General features: G+C 42.4%; 2 protein-coding genes across 9 annotated transcripts in view; one reads left to right on the top strand and one right to left on the bottom strand.

Annotated features, from left to right (window-relative positions):
• The window catches only part of CFAP43 (cilia and flagella associated protein 43), a 128127-nt gene extending 104319 nt beyond the window's left edge, over positions 1-23808 (bottom strand). For 2 of the 8 annotated variants that reach the window (XM_070605702.1, XM_070606086.1), the window contains exons 1-2: positions 23650-23808; positions 3133-3262 (exon numbers count right to left, since the gene is read on the bottom strand). In XM_070605702.1, coding sequence (XP_070461803.1) covers positions 3133-3245 — 113 coding nt within the window. In that variant the 5' untranslated portion in view covers positions 3246-3262; positions 23650-23808. Of the gene's footprint in view, positions 1-1284; positions 1507-2793; positions 2947-3132; positions 3263-23649 lie in introns of those variants that run through there. The other 6 variants (XM_070605614.1, XM_070606013.1, XM_070605847.1 and 3 more) reach the window with 6 other exon arrangements.
• GSTO1 (glutathione S-transferase omega 1) lies at positions 10381-22848 on the top strand. The gene is made up of 6 exons (XM_008518358.2): positions 10381-10911; positions 11081-11189; positions 14376-14598; positions 18220-18318; positions 21762-21868; positions 22618-22848. Exons 1-6 carry the CDS (start codon positions 10878-10880, stop codon positions 22769-22771), a joined length of 726 nt encoding a protein of 241 aa, XP_008516580.1. The 5' UTR covers positions 10381-10877; the 3' UTR covers positions 22772-22848.
• Positions 23809-23812: the final 4 nt, after the last annotated feature.

Genomic DNA, 23812 nt, shown 5'->3' with positions numbered 1-23812 from the left:
GGAAGAAAAAAGGTGAAAACTGCAGAAAGAGAAGATTTATCCTAATAGAAAATGGTGTATCCCGGGCTATTCTTTTATAATTAGTTTTGATTTTAAAAATAAACTTTAAAAAACAACTTTGAGGGGCCAGCCCTGTGGCCGAGCAGTTAAGTTTGCATGCTCCACTGCCGTGGCCCAGGGTTTCCCTGGTTCGGATCCTGGGCATGGACATGGCACCACTCATCACTCCATGCTGAGGTGGCATCCCACATGCCTCAACTAGAAGGACTCACAACTAAAACGTACAACTATGTACTGGGGGGTTGGGGGAGAAAAAGCAGAAATGAATAAATAAAAATAAAATCCCTATAATGAAAAAAAAATGTTTAAAAAAACCCCAACTTTGAATAGGACAGCATGCTTTGTGGCTGTGAGACAAATAGGAAGACTACTTCTACTGATGAAGAGTGTGTAGCCATATTTTAGATCTAAAAATACAGAATAAATGCAGAAAATAAAAGGAATTAAGTTGACATGAATGAAAAGGTTAGAACACAAAAAGAACCTATTTTTAAGGAAGGTGGGGTGGGTGTATGATAGAAGGAAGGAGAGATGAGGCGAGATTCTACTTTTATTTAAATGTTAAAGATATGCTTAAAGATGGTGGAGAAGGCAAGTGAAGGACACTGGTTTGGTGGGTAACCTCAGGAGATTGAAGAGTACAGCCAGGACCAGTGGAGGCTGCTGTATGGAATACACTGCGGGTAACACTCTAGAACGTGGAAGGAAATAAATACCATCGTAAATTTGTGCAACACTTTATGCTTTTCAAAGGCCACGATAAACGCAAATAAATCCAAAGTTACTGGATGGGAGTTAGAAGAAAGGGATTGACTTGACAGCCTTAACTTTGGGGAAAATCACTAAAGACAAGGACCGGATGGGTGCTGTCATTGGGATGTGCGCGAGTCGTGGGTATGTATGAAAGATCAGCGGAAAACGGATCACTGAAGGGAATACTGAGCCAGATAGAGGAGAAGGAAATGAAGGGTGGAGAAGAGCAATACTGGGTGAGCAAGCGAGGCTTGAGGTAGCAGAAGAAATGGGGTGGGGGGGCGGTTACGACTGGAGATGTGGTCATTGAATAAGGGGATGGAGGATGGAGAGAGGAGGACACACGGAGGTAGTTCGCAGGAAGGCGCTGGGGACTGAAGGAGATGTCGAAGTTTCCAGGACAGCAGGTCTAAGGAACGGGAGGAAGAAGAGGTAGGAGGGGAATGTGGGTCAGAAGGGTTTCCGCCGGACCGAAGTCAGTCACGGGGCGGTGGTCGCAGCACCTCACGGACAGGGACGGGCTGCTGGTGGTGGAGGACTCGTCTCGCTCCCGGCCTTGAGCCATGGGCAGTGTTTCTCTCAGTCGGGCCGCAACGGCGGGCTCGAGTCTGCAACGGTTTCTCCGAGGCCCCCGGCAGCTGGGATGCTAAGCCTCCACTGTTTACACCCGTATCCGGGAGACCGCAACCCCTGCGCCCATTGGCCCTGCCCTTTCGGCCTGCGCCAGCTCGACCCAAGCGGATTGGTGGAAGGGCTGCCGTGTCTCCGCCAATGGGAGAGCGGCAAGCGAAGCGAGGGGCGGGCCCCTCCGAGGGGGTGCTGGAGAGGCCCAGCCTGCGCCTCAATAGTTAGAATATTAGTAAATGTCGATAGCAGAGATTAATGTTGAGTGCTGACCGTGCTAGACTTTGTTCCAAGCGCCTTGCAGGAATTGTTTTGTTTAATCTTCAAATCCCCTATCAGCCCCACCTTACAGATAAGGAAGTGAGGGTAGGAGAAATAGTTTGCCAAGTCTACAAAGTTGGGGGGAACTTAAAGCCAGGTCTCGTCTAAATCTAGAACTCCAAGCCCTTAATTACTGTGAAGGACTAAGAAGCGTAAACTGCAGGAGAAGCAAAGAGTTTATCTGGGGTCTTAAGAATTGCTTAGTCATTCTGGTCCCTTAATGTGCCTTGCTCAATGTTTGGTGAACGAGGTTATCAGCAAGTTATTTCCTTATGTGCAGTGTCCTTGTTATTCTGCAAGAGGGCACAGAAACTTTGGTTAATTTGTTTCTAACTTTAACCTTGCAGATGTGCTGTATGTTTTCAACAGTGGGGAGGGGAGATGGTGACATCAGGCCCACCCCTAATTCCGAGGCAAGAATATAGAGACCCATCAACCGTTTATCCAACTATTTTAAATGATTTATTAAGATTTAAAAGTCTAAATACAAATTACAAGAATGAAAATTAAAAACCAAATCAAATTGTTTAAGTAAAGCTAAAAATTTAACTTCATTTTTGATTTTCATTAACTCTTTTAAAGTATTTTTGTATAAAAATATTTGTAATTCCGATGTTCACTATTCATCTAGTTGTCAAAGTGAAGAATGGCCATCAGGCTTCAGCAAGTTTCATCTAGACTGACATTCATAAGGAAATGTAGGAGTAACAAGATTTGTCTTATAGAAGATTCCTCAGCCCCCATGCCCTATTATTGCCAATACCACACTAATTCACGACAACCCCTGGAACTACAAATTGGAACCCAAAGAGAAGGAAGAAAACAGTCACTTCATTCTGCTGGGAAACACTACTCAATTAGGAGAGAAGAATACATTCATACTCTCTGAAAGGAAGGAGTGGAGAAATTAATTAACGTGTTTCCTCATCCAAGCTCTTCTGCCCCTTCAATCTTTCTCCCACTCCCTGAATAGTTTCTGCCTCTGAGGTCAGTGGGGACACAACACACAAACCACACAGCGTTCAAACACAGTACATCGTCTTTTGCTTCCAGGACCTGGAGCAAAAGCCAGAGGCGTTTCTCTGGGGCGGGAAAGGGTTTAATCACAACGGTAAATCTTGAGGGTTTCGGTCATGCTGGGGGTATGTTGAGTACTGTATCCTTCACAACAGAGGTGTGGGCCATCTCAAGGATGGGGCCCATGGCAGGGGCACCCCTGGCGGCCGCTATGGGTGGCACTGTGTCACATGTTTGACAAACTATGTACTTAGCGAAAGAGTAAATAATGTAGGAGGAAAACAGTGGAATTTATAAGTATGATGAAATACATTGCAGGGTAACAAAAAGTCAGGAACTTAACCCGACAGGCAGTACCTGGGTGTGCAGGATCCCGATGGTGAGCTGGGGCTTCTGAGGTCTGTTGGGGTCTTGCATCCCAGACAGTTTTGCAGAACGCTGTTATCTGTGAAGTCTAACCTGGACTTCATTTAAAGAAACCCAGAGGCTGTTAATGGACAAAAAGGGGAATCAATTTGCATTGTGGCATAAATATCACTTAAAACAGCGCTTAGGAGAGCATTAGTACCACGCTTTGGAAGACCACCATTTGTGAGCATTACACATTGAGGTGCTGAATTTGAGAAACCTCCTCCAGACTTAGGATCCTCCTCAAGTTGTAAATCTCATCTGCATTGAATTCTCCATTGAAATTTCTCACAAAAGTAAAAGCTTGAAAGCACTAAAATCCATCAATACATTCCCTTTTAAATCCTTACATCTAACTTCTCTTCAATTTCCTTTGCCTTCAGGGTCTTTCATATTGCTGTTGTTTCTTTAGTCTAGAGCCAAAGAAACAGCACTTTCCAAAAAATACATGTTCTGTGGCCAAAAGCTTTTACTGGTAGACACCTGGCATGACGAGTTTAGAATCCGGTGTTTCATAACTGAGTCCACAGTAAGAAAATGAGGATGAAGCAGTGAAAATATTGGACTTCAGGTTATACTGTCAGAGGCTATGTGGTTTAGAGAAAAGAGCCCTTAGCCTAAAAGTTCATGTTCTTGTTCTGTCTCTGCTTCTTACTAGGTGTGTGATGACTGGCAAAGTCACTGAGCCTTCTGAAATTGAACTTCATCCTCCCTGAAGGGAATCTGATCATATTTTCCCTGCCTACCTTCACAGGGTTGTTATGAGCATCAAATGAAATAATGTACATAAAAATGACTTTATATAAAATGCACAACAGACACATGGTTCTGTTACACGGTTACAAGTCATTTCCCTCATCTACTGAGCCTGGGAAGGAAGGCAATGTACACACTGAAAGCAAGCATTATGTTCAGGCTGGCCACATGGTCACATGGCTATGCTAATTTTGTTCTCTGAGTACACAGAATACTGTTGTGGGCTAACACTAAGCAGGAAGAAGACGATCAAGTTCCCTTACATCGTTCATTACATTGGTAACCCATGTTTGTGTTCTGAAACAGTTATGGGTTGGAACATATTAGCAGTTTGTATGATCTGTTTACTAGTCATGATGTGCATTGTTTTAAAATGAAAGAACGTAGAACAGAAAATTTCACAATGCATCCCACATGGTAGGGTAAATAATATTTCAGATCTGCATGTGTATGTGTGTGTGTATTTGTAGTTTTGTACTTGATCATTAAAAAAATGCATTTTTTCCCCTGAAAAAAAAGTAAGTACTTTAGAAGTGACTGTGAGGGAGACATAATCCATCTGATCAAATCTAAGATAAAATGAAACAGGAGAAAATCTACCAAAGAAATTTCAACAGAATCCTTTTTCATTACCCGGAACTTTTATTTTGTACTACTGAAAGAGCTCTTTTAAACTGCGAACGAACCTGGGACTCCACTCCTTGGTCTAACAGATGAATCTAGCAAGCAAGCTGCAGAGGCAGAAAGTCAGGACAATAAAAATCCATGCCAAGCTGTTAGGCTGTGAAGCAGCCTTGCAGGCCTCCTAAGCTTGAGGCTAAATGACCTTGCAACCCATCCCCTCAAGACTGAAGACACCAGCAGGACAAATCAGCCACAGGATGAGATAACGGGACCTCGCTCTCGCGTTTCCCAGCTGCATTTCTTAAAGATTGAGAGAAAAAGTGAGGACCCTGGTCCTTGACTCCGTCCACACATAGATAACACCAACATTACATGCCTTATTTGGCACATAACCAAAAAGTTATTTTTCATGCTATCCTTGATGTATGTGACAATTAGATGTGTGAGCCCTGTACTGCACTGACGCTGCTTTGTTAAGAAGTATCAACACTGCACTCAGATCTGTAGGCCTTGGAGCAGCTCCTCAGGATACTCTGCTGGACTGTTTCCCAGGATTCACATTCCTCAACTTGACAAGCTCCTTTAATTAACCTTTACCCCGACTTTATTTCAGTCAACAAAACCTAGATAGCTTTTTATCATAAAAGAACACAAACTTATTTAGAAATACATTTTTATCTCGTGTTACCCTTGTGCAAGTATAAAAAAGAAAATACAAGTGACATAAGTCAAGGTATTCCTACAACTTCTTCACTTTTAGAATCTGCCTCTTTTGAAATTTTTCACATCAGAGTCGTAGGCTTTCTTTTCCCCTCCCTCCCCCACTCCCAGCCCCAGCATCGTCCTCTGTGCCAACAAGAGCATTTCGTTTAATAAGGCAGCAAGTGCTCTCTTATCTCTGGAATTTTTCTTCCAAGCCATTGACATCCACTCCGCCAGTTCAAGCGCAAGCAATAATATCTGCCTCAGTACTGCGCCCAGCTGACAGTGATTTTAAGATACAACCCAACGTTCAGAAGTGTTCAAAAGTGAAGCAATGTACAGCTTAGAACTGATGAAATATGGTAGTAGCTAAGAGATCAGACTCTGGCGTCAGCCCAGACGTGACAAACCAGCTCCACCATTCGAAAGTATGTTGCTCTTAGGACAGTCACTTAATTTCCATCCCCTAGGTTCCTCATCCATGACCTGGTAATATTTACAGTATTTCTTTTTTCTTTTGCTAAGGAAGATTCACCCTGAGCTAACATCTATTGCCAATCTTCCTCTTTTTTTTTTTCGCTTGAGGAAGATTAGCCCTGAGCTAACATCTGTGCCAACCCTCCTCCACTTTGCATGTTGGATGCTGCTGCAGCATGGTTGATGAGTAGAGTAGGTCCATGCCCGGGATCCAAACCCATGAACCTGAGCCACCAAAGCAGAGCATGCAAAACTTTAACCACTCAGCCACGGGGCTGGCCCCAATAGTATTTCTTATTTAATTTAATTCTTATTTAATTCTTACGGTTGTGGTGAGGATTAAACATGCTTCATGTAGAACACTCAGCAGATACCCAGCAAGAAGGATGCATTCAAGAGATAGGATTATCCCCTACATGCCGTTTGACCACATTTTCATTTAACAATAAATCTTGAACATGTTTCTGCATCAGTATACATGGCTCTACTTCATCCCGTTTAATAGTAGTCAGGGGTTTCTTCCTGTTCTTTTAAAAATTAGTTTCTTAAATTTTAATTTTTTTCAAGTATCACATATAGTAAAAACTCAGATTATATAGAAAGATTTTCAAATGACCAATCTCCGCCTGATTTCTTCTCACTTGATCTTTTCCTATCTCAATTCCACTGTCCAGAAACCCCGTTCCAGCTTAAGAAATAGAACGTAACCAATACCCTGGCAGCACCCGTCCCCCGATGCTGAGCGTCCTCCCTTTGTCTTTTTCTTCCTTCCCACAGAGGTCACCACCCTCCTGAATTCTGTTTGTTGCTCCTCACTTTTCAATTCTACCACATATGCATGTGCCACAACCAATATGCTTTTCATTTTGCATGTTTTTACGGTTAATATATGTAGTCATACCTTAGTTATCATTTTGTGACTTGCTTTTATGAGTTGATCTTATGTTTTTGAGATGGATTTATGTCAATAGTTGTAGCTGTAGTTTATTAGTGTTCGTGACTGGATAGCTGTCCATTATATGAACATACCACACTTTGTTTATCCATTCCATTCTCAGTGAGCTTTTAATATCCCCCTATTTTTTATTGCTATTAAAGCTACTTTCTTTATGGACCATTTATTCCTGTATGGCTTCTTATTGAGAGAATTATAATGATTTTTTTAAATTTGACTTCACTCCAGGCCCTACGTGTTCAATCATTCTGCTGGTATATTCCCATGGACACTCCCTGAGGAAGGCTGTTTCTCCCTGCTGTGGAGTGTCATAGAAGGTTAACTTTTAAAGAAACATTCTTATTCACAAGAAAAGGGCCCCTAATTTTTTAAAAGAGATTTTAAGTATAATTAGAATATAATAACAATGAAACACTTCACGTGATTTTCAATATTCCTAACTTACTCCAAAAAAATGCCTTATTGGTATCTATTTATTATATATTAAAAAGTATAAAATTATTCAAATTACGTTGCTGAAAAGTCACAGAAGAAAGTTGTGTCAAGTGGGTGTATACGGTCAGTGAGGACAGAGGGTGCCCGGAGTGTAGAAAACTATTTCTTATCACTGAAACCTCTAACTCTTGAACTTTAACCATCAGAATCAGTTCAGGTTAGCCACTTTAGGTTAATTACTGATGATCACAGCTGCAAACATGTGAAATACTGTGCCCTTTCTCCTGTGGCAGACAGCAGCATGTCTAGACGCTCACATGCTATGCGCACAGCCACAGAGGGCTCGGAGGCGATGCACTGCAATGCGGAGAAGCACCACCATAGCAGGTTCCTGGGACAGTATATTTTCCTTTCAGTTTATTTCGTTAAGGAATTAACTTTTTACTTTATTGATGAATTGGATCTTTCAAATCATTACAACAAAACGTTACACTATTCATACTAATTAGGGGACAGACCATTCCAAGTACAGACGTCCTCGATATCTGAGAGGGATTGGTTCCAGGACCCCACCCTCCAACACAAAATCTGAAGATGCTCAAGTCCCTTATATAAAATGGTGTCGTATTTGCATATAACCTACACACACCCTCCCGTATACTTTAAATTCTCTCTAGATTACTTATGATACCTAACACAATGTAAATGATATGTAAATTGTTGTTATACTGTATTGGTTAGAGAGTAATGACAAGAAAAAAAAGTCTGTACGTGTTCGGTAGAAACACAACCACTGTAGGCATTTCCATCGGCAGGTGTGTTGAATCTGTGCACGTGGAACCCACAGATGGGGAGGGCCAACTGTAAAAGTTCTCAAATAACACCTTGACCTGGAATTTTTAGTTTGGCCAGTGAGAGGTTTTGCCTGGCTGGGTTTAAATTTACAGGGTTAATTTGCATGACATCATTAATGTGCTAAAAGACTTTCTAAAAAGCTAGTTTTCTAAAAAAGAGTTAAGCAAGACCCATGTTTTAGCAAAAATGTGGTCTATGAACACGATGCAATGTATATAGAAGTGTAGCAATGCAAACCTGAAATTTACACAATGTGAAAAGCAGTATGACCTCAATAAAATAAAATTTTAAAAGATTATATAATCTACAAAAAAGTCTAATTTTTTTCATTTAGTATTTGTCATAATAAACATTTATTTAACACTTATTCTATGTATTCTATGTATTTACTAACTTATCTCCTCAAACTCTATAAGTGAGGCATCATGTTTCTAACAGCCCATTTTACAGATAAGAGAACTGAAACACAGAGGGAACTTCCCCACATTCACGTGGTTAACAAGGGTTCTTAAAATCCATTTGATTTCATAGTAAATTCATATGTTGAATTACGCATTCAAAAATTCATATGTTGAAGCCCTAGTCCCCAGTTCCTCATAATATGACCTTACTTGGAAATAGGTTCATTGCACTTGTAATTAGCTAAATTGAGATGAGGTCATACTGGAGTAGGGTGGGTTCCTAATCCAATAGGACTGTGTTACTGAACACAAACACAGGTTCATTTACCCAAAGTACAGCAAAAGCCAAGCACTGAAACCTCAGGCTTGTAGCAGGAAAGAGGTTTATTAAAGAAAGGCAGCCAGCCGAGGAGAGGGGGCTAATACTTAAATTCACCTCCTCAAAGTGAAAAACTAGGGGTTTTTATCTGGGGTTTTGGTAGGGAAGGGACAGCTCCTGTTGGGGTTGTAGGTAGGAGAAGGGAAGCACGTGCTGGGGTTGTAGGTAGGGGAGGAGAGCAAGTGCTGGGCCAGCATGTGGCCTTGCTGGTTGGTGCCTTCCACCAGCTTGTGTTTGGCCTGTGAGATTGAATCTTTTTCCTTGACTATCTGGACTTTTCTGGTAAGTTTCTGTCCTTGGCCTGAGTTTTTCAGGCCTTGTGAGGCCCAATCTCCTTTTTTCTTGACCATCTGGACCTTGACTTCCTGGCAGAAACAACTCATTCATTACAGAAAGATCTGGTTAGTTTTAGTAGCTGAGTATGTGCATGCACAGCTGCAGTTAGCAGAGAGTATCTCAATTTTTTTCTCTCTCTCTTTTTGTTTTGCTCTAAGTCAGAGAAGATTTAACTCATCTGTTCTCAGTTTCAACTGTTGTCCTTATAAAGAGGGGAAATTTGGATAGGCACGCACACGAGGAGGATGCCATGTGGAGATGAAGGCAGAGATGGGGCGATGCTTCTACACTGCAAGAACCACCAACGACGGCCAGCAAACCACCTGGAGCTTGGGGAGAGGCAGGGTACACAGTCTCTCTCACGGTCCTCAGAAGGAACCAACCCTGCTGACACCTTGATCTTGGACGTGGAGCCTCCAGAATTGTGAGAATAAGTTTGTGTTGTTCAAGTCACTTAGTTTGTGGTACTCTGTTAGCCTAGCCCTAGCAAGCTAACACAGGGGTGGAGCCAGGATCAAACTGGGCAGGAAGGCTCAAAGAGCCCGTGCTTATCACCTCCCTCTCTGCCTGTCCCACAACGGAGCTAATCAAAATAAAAACAGACACGACCCCCCAACCCAGCAATAAATGGCGCAGGAGTTACCAGCTTTTAAATCAGGCAGACAAGCAACACATTGAACAGCCTTTTCCTGTATCTGTACCACGTGCCCTGGAACACCCTCCTTCTTAATCCCTAAGTTACTGGGGGTTGTTTGAGCGAACGCTCTGGCCAGACCCTTTTCATGGACCCCCAGGAGTGCATTCACTCAGTCCACCTGCCTGACTCTGAGCCTGTGCCCTTACTAGGGCTTCAAAATCCAAATGGTTAATAAGTAGGAGATTCTTTAAAGCCCCACCACTATTCTGAGGTTAGTAATATCTAGATCTGTGCTGTTTCCTTTGGGTTAAGATTAAAAAGATGTGTCCTACGCGTGACAGTAGGGACAGTGGTCCTCTCAGTAGACATATTAAACCGCTACTGACAGAAGAAGGAAAATGCTGTCCAGGTGGCTGGAAGAGCCTTTGGAGAGCAAGTTCTGGAATGACGTGAGCGAACGCTCGGTCAGGGGAAGTTGGGGAAAACTTGGGGCAAGGGGAGCTGCGACCAAGTCGGCGCCTGGTGCGGGGACGGCTGCCTGGGTCGCGCCTTCCCCACCCCCGCGCGGGGTGTGGGAAGTCAGGGTCAGGGTCAGGGTCAAGGTCCGGCGTGGACCCGCCTGGAGGGCGGACTGGAGACCACCATGATTCGGGGGCGGGGAATGGCTCTGAGGGTTTCGAACTTCTTTTGTGCATCTCGCCACTGGCGCATCTCTGGGCCAGCATGATACACATTGGCACAACTGCCAGTTCCGGTGTTTTAGGCGTTGTCTCCACCAAACTGGGAAGTTGGGCCCGGGTCAGGGCGCAAGGGGGCGTCTCGGCGCCATTTCCCCCGGGGCGCTCGGGCCGCGGACTCGCGGAGGGCGGGGACTTGAGCCTGGGCGCGGCGGTCTGGGTCGCCCACCGGGCTTGCTGCCGCGGGTTTGCGTTAAGCGCCTGGGCAACTGGGTCCTGGGAAAACAGCTCCTGCCGAGCTGGCGTCCGCCCGAGCCCGCGCTTCTGACAGAGGAGGGAGGGGCGGCCGAGGGAGGGAGGGAGCAAAGGACGGAGGGAAGGAGGGAGCGGAGGGAGGGGCGACTTGCTTCTTGAATCGCCAGCATCCCAGGGGCGCGCGCTCAGTCTACGCTGCGCTGCAATGTCCGGAGGGTCAGCCAGGAGCCTGGGGAAGGGTGAGGCCAGCCCGCCACGAGAGGAGGGGGTGATTTCGGCGATCCTCGGCCGCGTGTCTCGCTGCGGCTGCTCCGGAGCCAAGCCGGGGAGGGGCCCACTGGGGGCGGCGGGGGGATAGGGGTCCCGGCCGCTCTCGGGGCCGTAACCGCCTCCGCTTGTTCCCGGCAGGAAGCCCGCCTCCGGGGCCGGTCCCCGAGGGCGTGATCCGCGTGTACAGCATGAGGTTCTGCCCGTTCGCGGAGAGGACCCGCCTGGTGCTGAACGCCAAGGGAATCCGGTGAGGCCCGAGGCAGGGCCGCTGCCCCAGCCAGCCCGGAACCAGCTTCTGAGGGCGGCGGGGGTGGGAATCTCGAATAGGGCCCTCAGAGCTTCCTTTACTGCAAAATAAACTATTCTCAGCCTTTTTGGGGGACACGTTAAGTTATGGACCCTCTCCCCGGGGTGAGGGGTCGGAGGAATGCCACAGACTCCACCAGTCTACGACACCCTGTTTATATTAAACCTGACAATTTCATGGATTAGAAAAGCTGGGGATCCAGTCAAGGCAGTAATATGCGGAGATCACTGGACGGGTCATCGCAGGCAGCAGCTTTTTGAGCTGTGGGAGACCCCTGATTCCTGCTCCACTGCCCTTTTGCTTTCACCCTACTTCTCTATTCATGTCTGGCTTATCTGATACTGTTTGCTGAGTATATGGTCCCTTCTCGAATGGTCAGTAATTTGCTCCACTACAGAGACCAGATCTTGACTCTCCTGGCACAGTGCCAAGTTCACTGTACTGTGTATATTCCTATAGACTGGGTTGTTGGTTGAATCAAAGAAAGTGTTGGTGCCTGAAAATTCAGTCTTTTGCGAAGCCTCATTGAAGCTAGCATGGTTATTGACATATGGCTTATCCACAGGAAATATGCAATGTCACTCTGATTTTCTCCGTTGCCAAATATTTGGAACCACCTCCCTTCCAATGGGCTTTGGAATCTGTTGAACCGTGGAGAACCACGGAGTGGAAGTTTAAAACAGAGCCTGCATTCTTAAGAAAAATTCCATCTAAGTGCTTAGGGTTTATAAACTAATTTTAGTCTTCTATGGGGAGAATTAGGCAGGCAGTTCTTTTCCCTAAAACAAATGTAAAATGCATTCTAAAGAAAAAAAATTTTGGATTAGCCATCACTTCACTAAGATTTGCATCTTTTTTGGGTGAAATTGATTGTGAACACATAGCAAAATACTCAACATTTAGTCACATTTATCCAAAACACTGTATTTTATCCAAATACTGTACTATTTTCTGTATTAGTCAGAATTTTTTCATTGCAAGTAAGAGAAATCTAATTCAAGTTAGATTGGATTGAAAAAAGACATATCTTGTGCTCAGAGTTGAAAAGTCCAGGAGCAAGACACAGCTGGGTTTGGGAGCACTAAGTCCTGGGTTATATGCCGCTCTGGAATTCTAGGTTGAAAACAACCCTACCTTACTTACTGGGACAGTTTTCCAAAGGGAAATTGAAATGATTTTACCAAAAGTATGTGTGTAGGGGTGAAGAGTGGTGACAGCTGCCAGGTAGTATGAACAGAGGTCTACTACATTCATGGATCAGTTTTCAGTTTGAGTCCCAAGAGACTTTCATCAGAGAGGGACTAGACTTTTACAAGGTGAATGTAAGAAAGCATGGTTTTCTTATCTTCCAACTTGTTGTGGCAGGTGTGTTGACTTGTTGGTTCCCAATGCCAGGTTACCAAAATGTAAGTATGTACTGAGAACCTTCTTTATTATGAAAGCCTAGGCTCCATCTTTTGTTTTCATAGTATAAAGTGTCCGAAATATTGGTAATCCCTTGGCAGGTGGCCTCATTTTCTTGCAGTGGCCTGTATCTGAGAGTCCGGTACTCTGGCAGCACATGAACCTTTTAATACACACACACACACACACACGCTAGTGTTCAATCTGGCTATTCTTTTGTTTCCATAGGGGATTACATATTTAATCCTCAACTAAATGCTGTTCTAGCTACTGCAGAAATAGGAAACAAAAGGTGTTGGTGTGTCTTATTTTTGAGTCACTAATCTGTTCTATTGAACAATTACCCAGCTTTGACAATTATATGGGACCGGCTTTAACAATTACATGCAACTGTCCTTTCTTATTTCCTCTAAAATCTCTCAGGCAAGATACAAATTAGATCTAATTACAATCTGAATATAACCTGAACTTCACCTGTTTTTCTCCTTTTGGGTTTACTTTGTATGATTTACCCATGTAACATTTTTTAAAAACATCAATGCATGGAAATTTAATCTGAAAGTTTATTTAGTGGGTGGATTTTTTGGATTCCTTAATATCCTTGTAAAAAACGAGGAACTTTCTATTGAAATTAGCAAAAGCAATTGAATTTATCATGATTCTCGTATAGTAGCTAGTAGACACAATTCAATTAGTTGCCTTATGTAATTTACAATTAAGATACCTCTTAGCCAAAAATGGAGTATCTTATTGATAATCGTGAAGCATTTCTACTTATTTTATTCGTTCATTCAACAAATATCTACTGAGTACCTATCTGAAACTATTTTGATTTTCTTCATAGCATTTAAATCTATTTAAGATTTGCTTTTATGTGCTTATTAACATGAACAAGACACACAAGATCCTTGCTTTTGTGGAGCTCACGTTCTAGGGAGTTAACATAAGAAAGGTGTCAATAACGGAGCAAAGTAATTTCAGATACATATCAGTTCAATGAAGAAACCAAAACAAGATGACCATGCAATCGAGACTCTCAGCAGCTTCAGACTGGGTGGTCAGGGAGGGCCTCTCTGAGGATGTGGTGTTTGACCTGGGAAGCCAGGCAGAGAAGGCAGAGGACCAGTAAGCGCAGACGCTCTAAGGTGGGAATATGTTTGGCAAATTCAAGGAATATAAAAAAGGCCCATGTGGCCAGATCATAATGACCAGAGGAAAGGTCGTAGAAACAGGTGTGACAGGTAAGCAGAGGTCATATCAAATGTGCCTTGCATGTCAATGGAAAGTGTTTAGAGTTTATCCTCTTTGCAATGAGGAGCAATCGAGGGGTTGTGAGCAGGAAGTTGGCCTTTTTGTCAATTTACTTTTGTCAAAGCTCCACCTGGCTGTGTGTGGAAAGTGGACTGTAGGGAAGCCACGGTGGAACCAGAGAGGCCAGCTGGGAGACTGCTGTAGAGATCCAGGTGGCAGATGGTGTTTTGGATGAGGTGGCAGTGGTAAAGCCGAGAAATGGATAAAGTCAGAATATGATTTGGAGGTCTACTGACGAGTCTTGCTGATCCGTTTGACTTGAGGAAGAGGGGGCAGAGGGCAAGGAATCAAGGCTGAGTTAACTCCTAAATTTGGGGTCTGATCAGCTAAGTGGACAGTACGGCAGTGAAGATTTATTCAGAAGTACAAAAAATGTTTCACTCTCTTCATTGTCTTCTACATGTCTTCCAGGCATGAAGTCATCAACATCAACCTGAAAAATAAGCCTGAGTGGTTCTTTGAGAAGAATCCCTTGGGTCTGGTGCCAGTTCTGGAAAACAGTCAGGGTCAACTGATCTATGAATCTACCATCACTTGTGAGTACCTGGATGAAGCATATCCAGGGAAGAAGCTGTTGCCAGATGACCCCTATGAGAAAGCTCGCCAAAAGATGATCTTTGAGTTATCTTCTCAGGTGTGTGCATAAGAAATTTCAGCTCCTATTTGATTGTCTGGGAAAGATTTAATTTCTCCCTGATATCTGAAGGATATTTTTGCTGGACAGAGTATTCTTGGCTGAAGATTCTTGTCTTGTAAAGTTTTGAATATGTCGTTCCATTCTCTCCTAGCTTGTTAGGTTTCTGCAGAGAAATCTGCTGAAAGCCTGATAGGGGTTTCTTTGTAGGTTATTGTCTTCTGCCTTGCTGCCCTGAGTATTCTTTCTTCGTCATTCATTTTTGACAGTTTTACTACTATATGTCTTGCGGTGGGTCTTTTTACATTGACAAATCTAGGAGATATGGAAGCTTCTTCCACACATATTTCCCTCTCTTTCCCTAGATTTGGGAAGTTCTCTGCTATTATTTCTTTGAACACGCTTTCTGCTCCATTCTCCTTCTCTTCTCCTTCTTGAATACCTATAATTCTTATGTTGCATTTCCTCATTGAGTTGGATATTTCTCAGAGACTTTCTTCACTTTTCAGTCTTAGTTCTCTCTCTTCCTCTATCTGGAGCATTTCAACATGTCTGTCTTCAATTATGCTGATTCACTTCTCTATGGTGTCCACTTGAGCATTCAGGAAATCCATATTTTGTTTCTCTCTTCCATTGTGTCTTTCATCTCTAATATTTCTGATTAATTCTTATAGCTTCAATCTCTTTTCTGAAGTAGCTCCTGAGCTCTTTGAATTGTTTCTCTATATTCTCTTTTACCTCATTGAGTTTTTTGATGATAGCCATTTTGAATTCATTGTCGTTTAGCTTACATATTTCTGTGTCCTCAGGACTGAGTTCTGGGTTCTTGTTGTTTTCTCTCTGGTCTGGAGATTTGATGTACTGTCTGATGTTGGAAGGTCGGCTCTTTCTCATTCTGATATTATTTGGTTGCAGTTACAGCCAGTGGGTGGGAGTCGAGGGCCACGTATTCTGAGCTCTCCACCTTCAGCTGAGATGGCCCAGCGTGGTGTGGGTTGGGGGAGGGGCGCTTTCGCCTGCAAGCAGTCCCAGGTTTCTCAATCAGCTCTCACTATCTGGTCTCCTGAGGTCTTGGCTTCATGAGGTCACCCCGTGTGAAAGCTTTTGCCCTGTTGGATGGCTTCCCCCTAGGCTGTAAGGGCCCTAGGGAGTCCTGGGTGATCCTGCAGATGCATGGCTACTCCCCCACTCCTTCCCTTATGGATCCTCCCATGGCAGCGACCACAGTCCTTAGGGGAGGGAGTGAAGATCTCTCTTACCCTGTTCCACCTCCTCCGAGGGCATCTCCAGCCTCTCTGCCCTCCGTCGCGTGGCTGCATGTCTCTCTGAAGTTTTTATATTGTTAGGATCTCTTCTGTTGGAGTATCGTTGCCCCTTTTTGTTGTATGTTGGAGGGGAGGGTGTCCCAGGCAAGTTCACTCTGCCATGATGCTGATGTCACTCCTCAGGTCCTATTTGAAAAACCTTTGTTTTTTAAGCAAATTGGTGCTGTCATTTATGGTTCAGTGATTTGGGAAAGGAAAACAGAACAGGATTTTGCTCCTGTTGGTTCTGATATGTCCTGCAAGCACTTTCATGATCTGGTTTCTGTTTACCTCTCCTCTTCACTTCTCCTAGTGTTTTATATTCCAGGCATACCGAATGTTTTGTTTTCCCAAACTTGCCACCTTCTTCTCAACTCTCGCTAGAAGACTCTTCCCCTTTCTCACTTTGCCTGGTTATCTGCAAGTCCTGTTTCATGTATCTGCTCAGATAGCACTGCCTTCCAGAAGCTTGTCCATGCCAGGTTAGTGCCAGCTCTGTGTTCCCACATGTGCTAACTTTTCCTGGTCAGTGACTGCCTGCCTTCTTGCCTTTGTGTTGCACCAGGGCTGTGAGCTACTTGAGGGTGAGGGCCATGTTTCCATCACCGTTGGCTTACTGCCTAGGTCTGTGACCAGCTCTGCCACTTGCTAGTTGTGTGACTCTGAGCAAGATACTTGTAACTTTATCACTTTAATAAAATACCTAGAGCTGAGTCCAACATATGCTAAACAGTCAGTGTTAGCTCTTGTTGTTCTAGCCACAGGCTCTAGCAGTGAGCAGCTACTGTGTGTTGGTATTAGTTCTCAGCTGACTGAGTAAATGCCATGAAGGACTGTTTGTATCTTAATTAGCATGAATGTTGTAAATTAGTTCAAACAATTAGTGTTAACAAAGAAACGACCAACAGTAGACAACAAGAACAGCAACATCAGGTTATATCTCTATAATCCTGTGACCTTGTCAAGATGTATGTCACGATGAGCTAAAAGCTGGAGATGCCCACCATTACTTCCCTGCTCACATTCAGGGAAGGGGTGGCCTTAGGGACCATACGACCCTGCCCTCCTGGCTACAGCTCAGCAAACCAGAAATGCATCCACTCACATCCCCAGCCCAATCTTCTTCTCTCCTGGGAACTCAGCACTGAGACACAGAAGACTAAGACAGTAAAAGTACTGAAGCTTTGGAGCTGTATAAATGTATCACTGCAGACTTGACAAACCAAAGCCATGTAAAAGGTACATTTTTAGGGAAGCAGAAATTAAGAGCATTGCAAAGGGAACTGATATATGGAACATAACATGGATCAAACATTTAAGGAGCAGAGATGAAAGACCAGACAGGCCCAGATGGAAATATGGATGGAGGGGCTGCCTACAAATCTTCAGTTCCAATAAGGGCAAGCTGTACTGACATCAATAGGATTTCAGGACATTCTCCTGTAGTTTTACAAGTGCCTGTTTACTTAAACTGGGGTGAGTGGACTTCTGTTTCTTGCAATGAGGCCATACCAAAGACCGAAGTATTAAAATACACGAATATCACCACCACAAGCATTAAGGCATCTGACACTACACTTGTCAAGTCATCCCATAGTCAGCCCCTTTGGAACAGTCTTCTCACATCCTCCCCAAGGTAGAACTCAGAAAAATTCTCTTCCCCAGCTCCCTTTGCAGCTGGGGCCAATGCCTGGGACCTACACTCTTCCTGTCAGATACACACCTGGAGGAGTTTGATTCAGAAATGAGCAATGTGGGGCTTGGTGTGGGGCACTGGTTCTGCTGATCAGTGGCTGGTGACAGAGCTCCTGGCCTTCAGGAGCCATGGTGGTTGCAAGATTAAGATCCAGAGTAGAAATGGCTTCAGTGCTAGTGGCATTAGTTACCTTAGTGTCCAACTTCTGGCAGTGGCACAAACTTAGCATTTAGTGCTCAGCTCACTGGCAGCAGTGGGTGGTTCCAGTCAGGTCAATTCTGAGCATGATTTTGGCATGTTCTAGCTTAGTTCCAGGCCTATTTGTTCAGCCTCTCAACAATTCGATGAGTCACTCCCTGTCCGTTTAAGACATTTTTGGCTCAAACTCACCAGTGGGTTCTATTATTTGCAACTTATAAAATCCTAACCAATGCAGCATCTTGGGTCACAAAACTCTTTCCAAGATCAGTACGTGACCTGTGTGAACCCAGGAATTGGTACACCTTTGAAGTTTCTAGAACACCCTGACACTGGGACTATGAGGGTCTGTCATGCTTTCATGTGAGGGGGCTTGTATATCTAACCTCACACTGATAAACTAAGAAATTATTCTCTCTCTAGATACCAACTTTGCTAATATGCTTTCTTCGAGGACAAAATAAGGATGACTACTCTGGCCAAAAAGAACAATTGCATAAAGAATTCAGCAAGCTAGAGGAGGTAAGCAATCATTTCTCCTAGTTTTTATCAGAGTAAATGATATACTCTGTCCACCCTCTTCTTCCTTCTACTGTTTTCTTCATACTCCCATTTCCCAAATCACTTTATGGCAATTAGTAATAATACCAAATAAGGCATTTTAGTTTACAACAGATTGTCCTAAGCTGTTGTGTTTAAGACAAACCAAAACACCTAAAAGTATTTTGTCATGGGTTTGCTTTTAAAACGTTTTGTCGCATTGATGTTAAAATAACAAGGAAAAAAGAAAATTTCACTGTTTCTATATGTCACCTGTTTTCATTTTTCCATGCTTGTTTCCAGTCCTTGTCCATATATTAAAAAAAAAATTAACATAACTGTAATCAAAACATAGGTACCACACAAACAGTTTGCCACGAATCATATAAACACTTGGGGAAGCCCGGATGTGTCTTTATCTCCTTTAGGGGAGAGCTGCCATTTGGGCCTCTTGGCCTTGAGACATTCCATTCACATACAGCCTTAGGTTTTACTGAGAGAAGACATAGTTCCTGTCTTGTTAGGAATACATGCTAACATTTTATCAGTAAGTATGAAGTTTGCTGTAGATTTTTTCAGAAACCTTTTTTTAATGAAGAAAGTTCTATTACTAGTTTGCTAATTTTTTAAAAAGTCATGATTGAATGTTGGGTTTTATTGACTTTTGTCTGCATCTATTAAACCTATTGAAATGTTCGTAGGATTTTTTTCCGTTTAATCTGATGAATATGGTGTTATTGACAGATTTTTATGGTGTTGCACCATCCTAGCATTACTGGGATAAAACCTACTTGTTTTAGTGGATTTTCAGATATACTCTAGAATTAGTTAATATTTAAAGGATTTTTGCATATTTGTTCATAAATGAGATTGGGCTATTATTTTGTTCTTATAGTGTCTTTATTTGGTTTTTATATCAAGGATATTCTAACCTCATGAGTTGGGTTACTTTCCTTATATTTCTAATTTCTGAAACCATTTGGTAGGGTTTGGCTGTTTCTGTAAAACATTTGAGCCTGGTCTCTTTTATGGGGGTCGATTTTTCATTAGTAGTTCAGTTTCTTTAATGGTAGCTTATTTGGGGGGTTTATATTTCCTCTTAAGTCAATTTTGGTGATTTATAGTTTCCTTGAAAATTATCCATTTCATCTTAGTTTTCACCTATATTGGCATAAGGATGCTCATGTCTCCTAATTTTTAAAAATCTCTACATATAACTGCTTGTATACCGGTGCTCATTTCCAATATAGTTGTATGCCTTTTCTCTAGTTTTCCTGTTCAGTATTGCTGATGTGTATCTTATTAGTTTTTTCATAATTAGTAAATGTTTTCTTAATTCTCTAGTGTTTGTTTTACAACTCATTATTTTCAGCTTTTATTTTTACTTCCTTTCTTATAATTACTTTAGATTTACTATTGCTTTTTTACTAACTAGCTCAGGAGTTGAGTATTTAATGCATTTATTTTCAGTCATTCTTGATTTTTTAATGCATTAATGACCACATCCATTTATGTCTAAATAACACCTTAGTTGCATCCCGTAAGTGTGAATATGCAGTATTTTCATTGTTCAGTTCTAAATATTTTTTTGCAGTTTCCATTGTGATTATCTTCTTTGCCTATCAATTAATCATTGTACTAAACTACCTAAACTACCTTTTTGCTTTTTTCTTAAGTTAATTACATTATAGTCAGAAAATGCATGTGGCATACTGTTTCTTTGAAAGTTAAGACTTCTTTTGTGGACCCAACTGACAACCTGGAAGAGCCTGTGAACCCCCTCTCAGAATAATGTTTTTAAATGCTTAAATTAAAATATGTGAGATTAACTGTACTGTGGTTTATTGCCTTTTTCACAGTGGAAATATCTGCTAAATTTGGGGTTAGTGCCAGGGAGGGCATGTAATTTTTTTTCCACCTAAGTTCACAGACTTTAGGTTAAGAGCTCATGTTTTAAAATGAGTAGTACCTTTAACATGTTCCAGGGCTGACTGAAACTACCATACTTAATTTATCGAGGCATAATATAATGACAGGGACTGCAGCTGAAGGACAGACCCAGACATCATTGTACAATTCTGAGTGCCCAGTAATTGCAAGGCACTCTGCTGGACAGGATGAGGTAGAAAGTAAGATGCAAGATTCATTAGGTTGTAGACAAAAGACAAATAGGTAGATAGAAACACTCCACAATGCAGAATGTTGTATGGGCTCTCAGAAGAACTATGGAAGTTTTATAAAGGGTAAGTTGGTGTGGTGTTAATTAATGAGATAATATTCTCAGTTCCCGCCTTTGGCAAAACCATAATACCAATTTGCCTTAAATTTCAGAAACATACTATTTGTGCTTGGTTTTCAAATCATATTTGGCATCCGTTTAATAGTTAATCCAGTTATTTCCAGTATATTTTAAGTAAATTTTTAATTGAAGTATTATATGCAGAGAAGTACCCAAAGCATGAGTACAACTTAACGAATTTTTACTAAGTGAACACAGCCATGGAACCAGTACCCCTTTCAAGAAACAGAATACTAGTTTGGGCTATTTTTTGTACTTTATACAAATGGTGCATATAATAATGCACTTTTGGGTCTGGATTCTTTCATCGAGTATGAGGTTTGTGAGGTTCATCTATGTTGTGTGTAGTTCATTCCTTTCCTTTGTATAGTGTTCCAACATATGACTCTACCACAATTTATTTACCCATTTTACTCCTGTGGATGGTAAACATTTCCACTTTGGAGCGAATACAAATAGTACTGCAGTGAACGTTGTTATACATATCTTTTGGTGAATGTATGTTCACATTTCCAAGGAGTAACATTACTGGATTATGGAGTATGCATGCACTCAGCTTTACAAGACGCTGGTGTAACATGGTTGTACCAATTTACACTCCTACCAGCAGCAGTTCTACATCCCTGTTAACTTTCTCTTGTTCATTTTTGCCATTCAGAGGGATGTGTAGTGCTATCACATTTTGGTTCTAGTTTGCATTTCCCTGAAGACTAATGTAGTTGAGCACTTTTTCCAATGGTTATGGGCCATTTGGACATCCATTTTGTGAAGTGCAGGTCCTGCTCGATTTTCTAATGGGTTGTTTGCCTTTTTTCTTATTGATTCCCAGGAGTTCTTTCTGTATTCTGAATACCAGTCCTTTGTTGAGTGTGTGTATTACAAAGATCTTGTACTCCGTGGCTTGTTTTATTTTTGTCCACTTTCCAGTTTATTGTGTTGATTGTTCTGCTTCATCCCAAACTAACAGATTCTAAAGCTTAAACTGATCAAGACAAAAAGCCTGCTTGGATATGTCAGGGTAAAAGCTGCTTCTCTCACCGCTCTACTTAACTTGCCTACATCATCTTTGATGATGTGTTTTACTAGATACACAAAATAAGAAGTACTCTTGTCATTTAATGTTCAGGTTCTGACCAACAAGAAGACAACCTTCTTTGGTGGCAAAAATATTTCTATGGTTGATTACCTCATCTGGCCCTGGTTTGAACGGCTGGAAGCAGTGGAGTTAATTGAGTAAGACATTTGAATATTCTGTGCATAATTCAGGATAATGATGATTTGAATAGTATATATTGATCTTTTTCCTGAACAAAAATTAAAATATTTCATACAACTGGTATGAATGGGAACAAGCAGACAGGAGGAGTCTTGGACTACCCAGGGCATGTTCGGATGCCTATACTCAGCATTCCTCCCCATCTCCGGGGGCCAGGGAGTTCTGTGACGTGTAGTAAAATGTTTTAAAAGTAATTTACTCCTTCCCTTCTAGTTAAAAATCCAAAAGGATGTACATTTCTGTAAGGATGTCATGCAGGATTGTATAACCAATGCTACCTCCCATTTACCAGGAAGATTCCCATACTATTTTCCAAACTCCATGTTTTGAAGTTTGGCAGCCACCTTGGCTTGCTCCCACTTCTTAAAGCTTAGAGCCATTCAGGGTTACTTTTCGTCCCAATTTGGCCATAGATTGGTTGTCTTTCATGTTCTCATTTTAAAAAGTTATCAGTCTCTCAATTTGAACAAGTTCTTACGCTAATGGAGCAAGTCACTTCACTCGAAGATTCCTCTTCCATAAAACAAAGACCTCTAAATATCTTCCAAATCTAATGTTTTATGATTATGTGCATTTAAAGAAATATTTTGAAAGGTTAGAAGAAAACAAAATGAAACTGCAGAGTCATAATGATGATATATAGGAGACTTTGCAATGCCTTCCTAGTTAACCTAGCTCACCCCTCCATTCTTTCCACCTCCTACAGCTGTGTAGACCACACTCCAAAACTTAAGCTCTGGATGGAAGCCATGAGGAAAGATCCCACAGTATCAGCCCTCATCACTGACGCGAAGACCCTTCGTGGTTTCATAGATCTCTACTTGCAAAACAGCCCTGATGCCTGTGACTATGGGCTCTGATTGGGGCAGGAGTCAGCAATGGAAATATGTCTGATATTTCCCTTCACTAAAATGAATAATAACATGATTTTATTTTAGCAAGTTCTCTAGCGTCTCATTGGATCACTTCTGATTTGACATCATGGCCTAACTATGGGGTTTCCTCAAGTCCTTTCCTGCAGAAATGTGAACACATTTCTTGTCTTAGGATGCTCAAATGACTAGGATGCTTTTGTCATAGTCTATGTTGAAAACCTCTAAATCATCATCTCCAGTGAGAGTTGAGAGTTCAATATAGATTTCTAACTGTCCATAGGACATTTCCACTTGGATACCCTGTTATCATTTCAAGAGATGCCCTTTCAAGTTTGTCTTCTGCGTTCTGCATCAAGAAACTTTCAATTCCTCATTCTTTCCTTCCCATCATCAACTTAATTTCACTACCTTTCTTAACCCCGTTGTCACCACTGAAAACCAGACCCACATCACCTCAAAGCCAGGTGACTAGGTGGCCTCCCATTTGGTCTCCCAGTCTCCCATCTCTATCCCCCTCAAATCCTTCCTGCCAAATCCCACGGTGGGCACACGGTATGGGCACTGTCAATACAGCACGTAAGGCCGAATGAGTAATTCAGAAATATTAATGCCATCTTCCATACACTTCTATAGCCCATTGGGCTTCTAACTATCTAATTTTTATCATCGAATCACATCCATCAGAAGAAGGCAGGTCGGAGAGCATCATTTCATTCTACAGATGATTCAACTAAGGTCCCAAGGCTGAGTAAACCCTTAAGATGCTGGCAGAAAGGACCTGCAGAACACACCCAGCACAGTGCTCTTACTATAGAATAGGGGGCTGTCGACCCGCCCAAGACAGGCTGGTTTCCTGTACTTACTCTTACACATAAGAGCGCATAACAATCACCTAAGGCTCACCGCCGGATTTCAGATCAGTAGGTCCGGGGTGGGCCGGGAAATCCATATTTGAAATGAGCCCCCCGCCGCATGGTGATGCAGGCGATGCGAGGGCCGCACCCTGAGAGGCAGCTGAGAACGAGC

Source organism: Equus przewalskii, chromosome 1 (assembly GCF_037783145.1).
Source record: "Equus przewalskii isolate Varuska chromosome 1, EquPr2, whole genome shotgun sequence".
NCBI classification, from domain to species: Eukaryota; Metazoa; Chordata; class Mammalia; order Perissodactyla; family Equidae; genus Equus; species Equus przewalskii.
The sequence above is the reverse complement of the archived record's forward strand: the minus strand, read 5'-3'. Positions and strand labels throughout refer to the sequence as shown.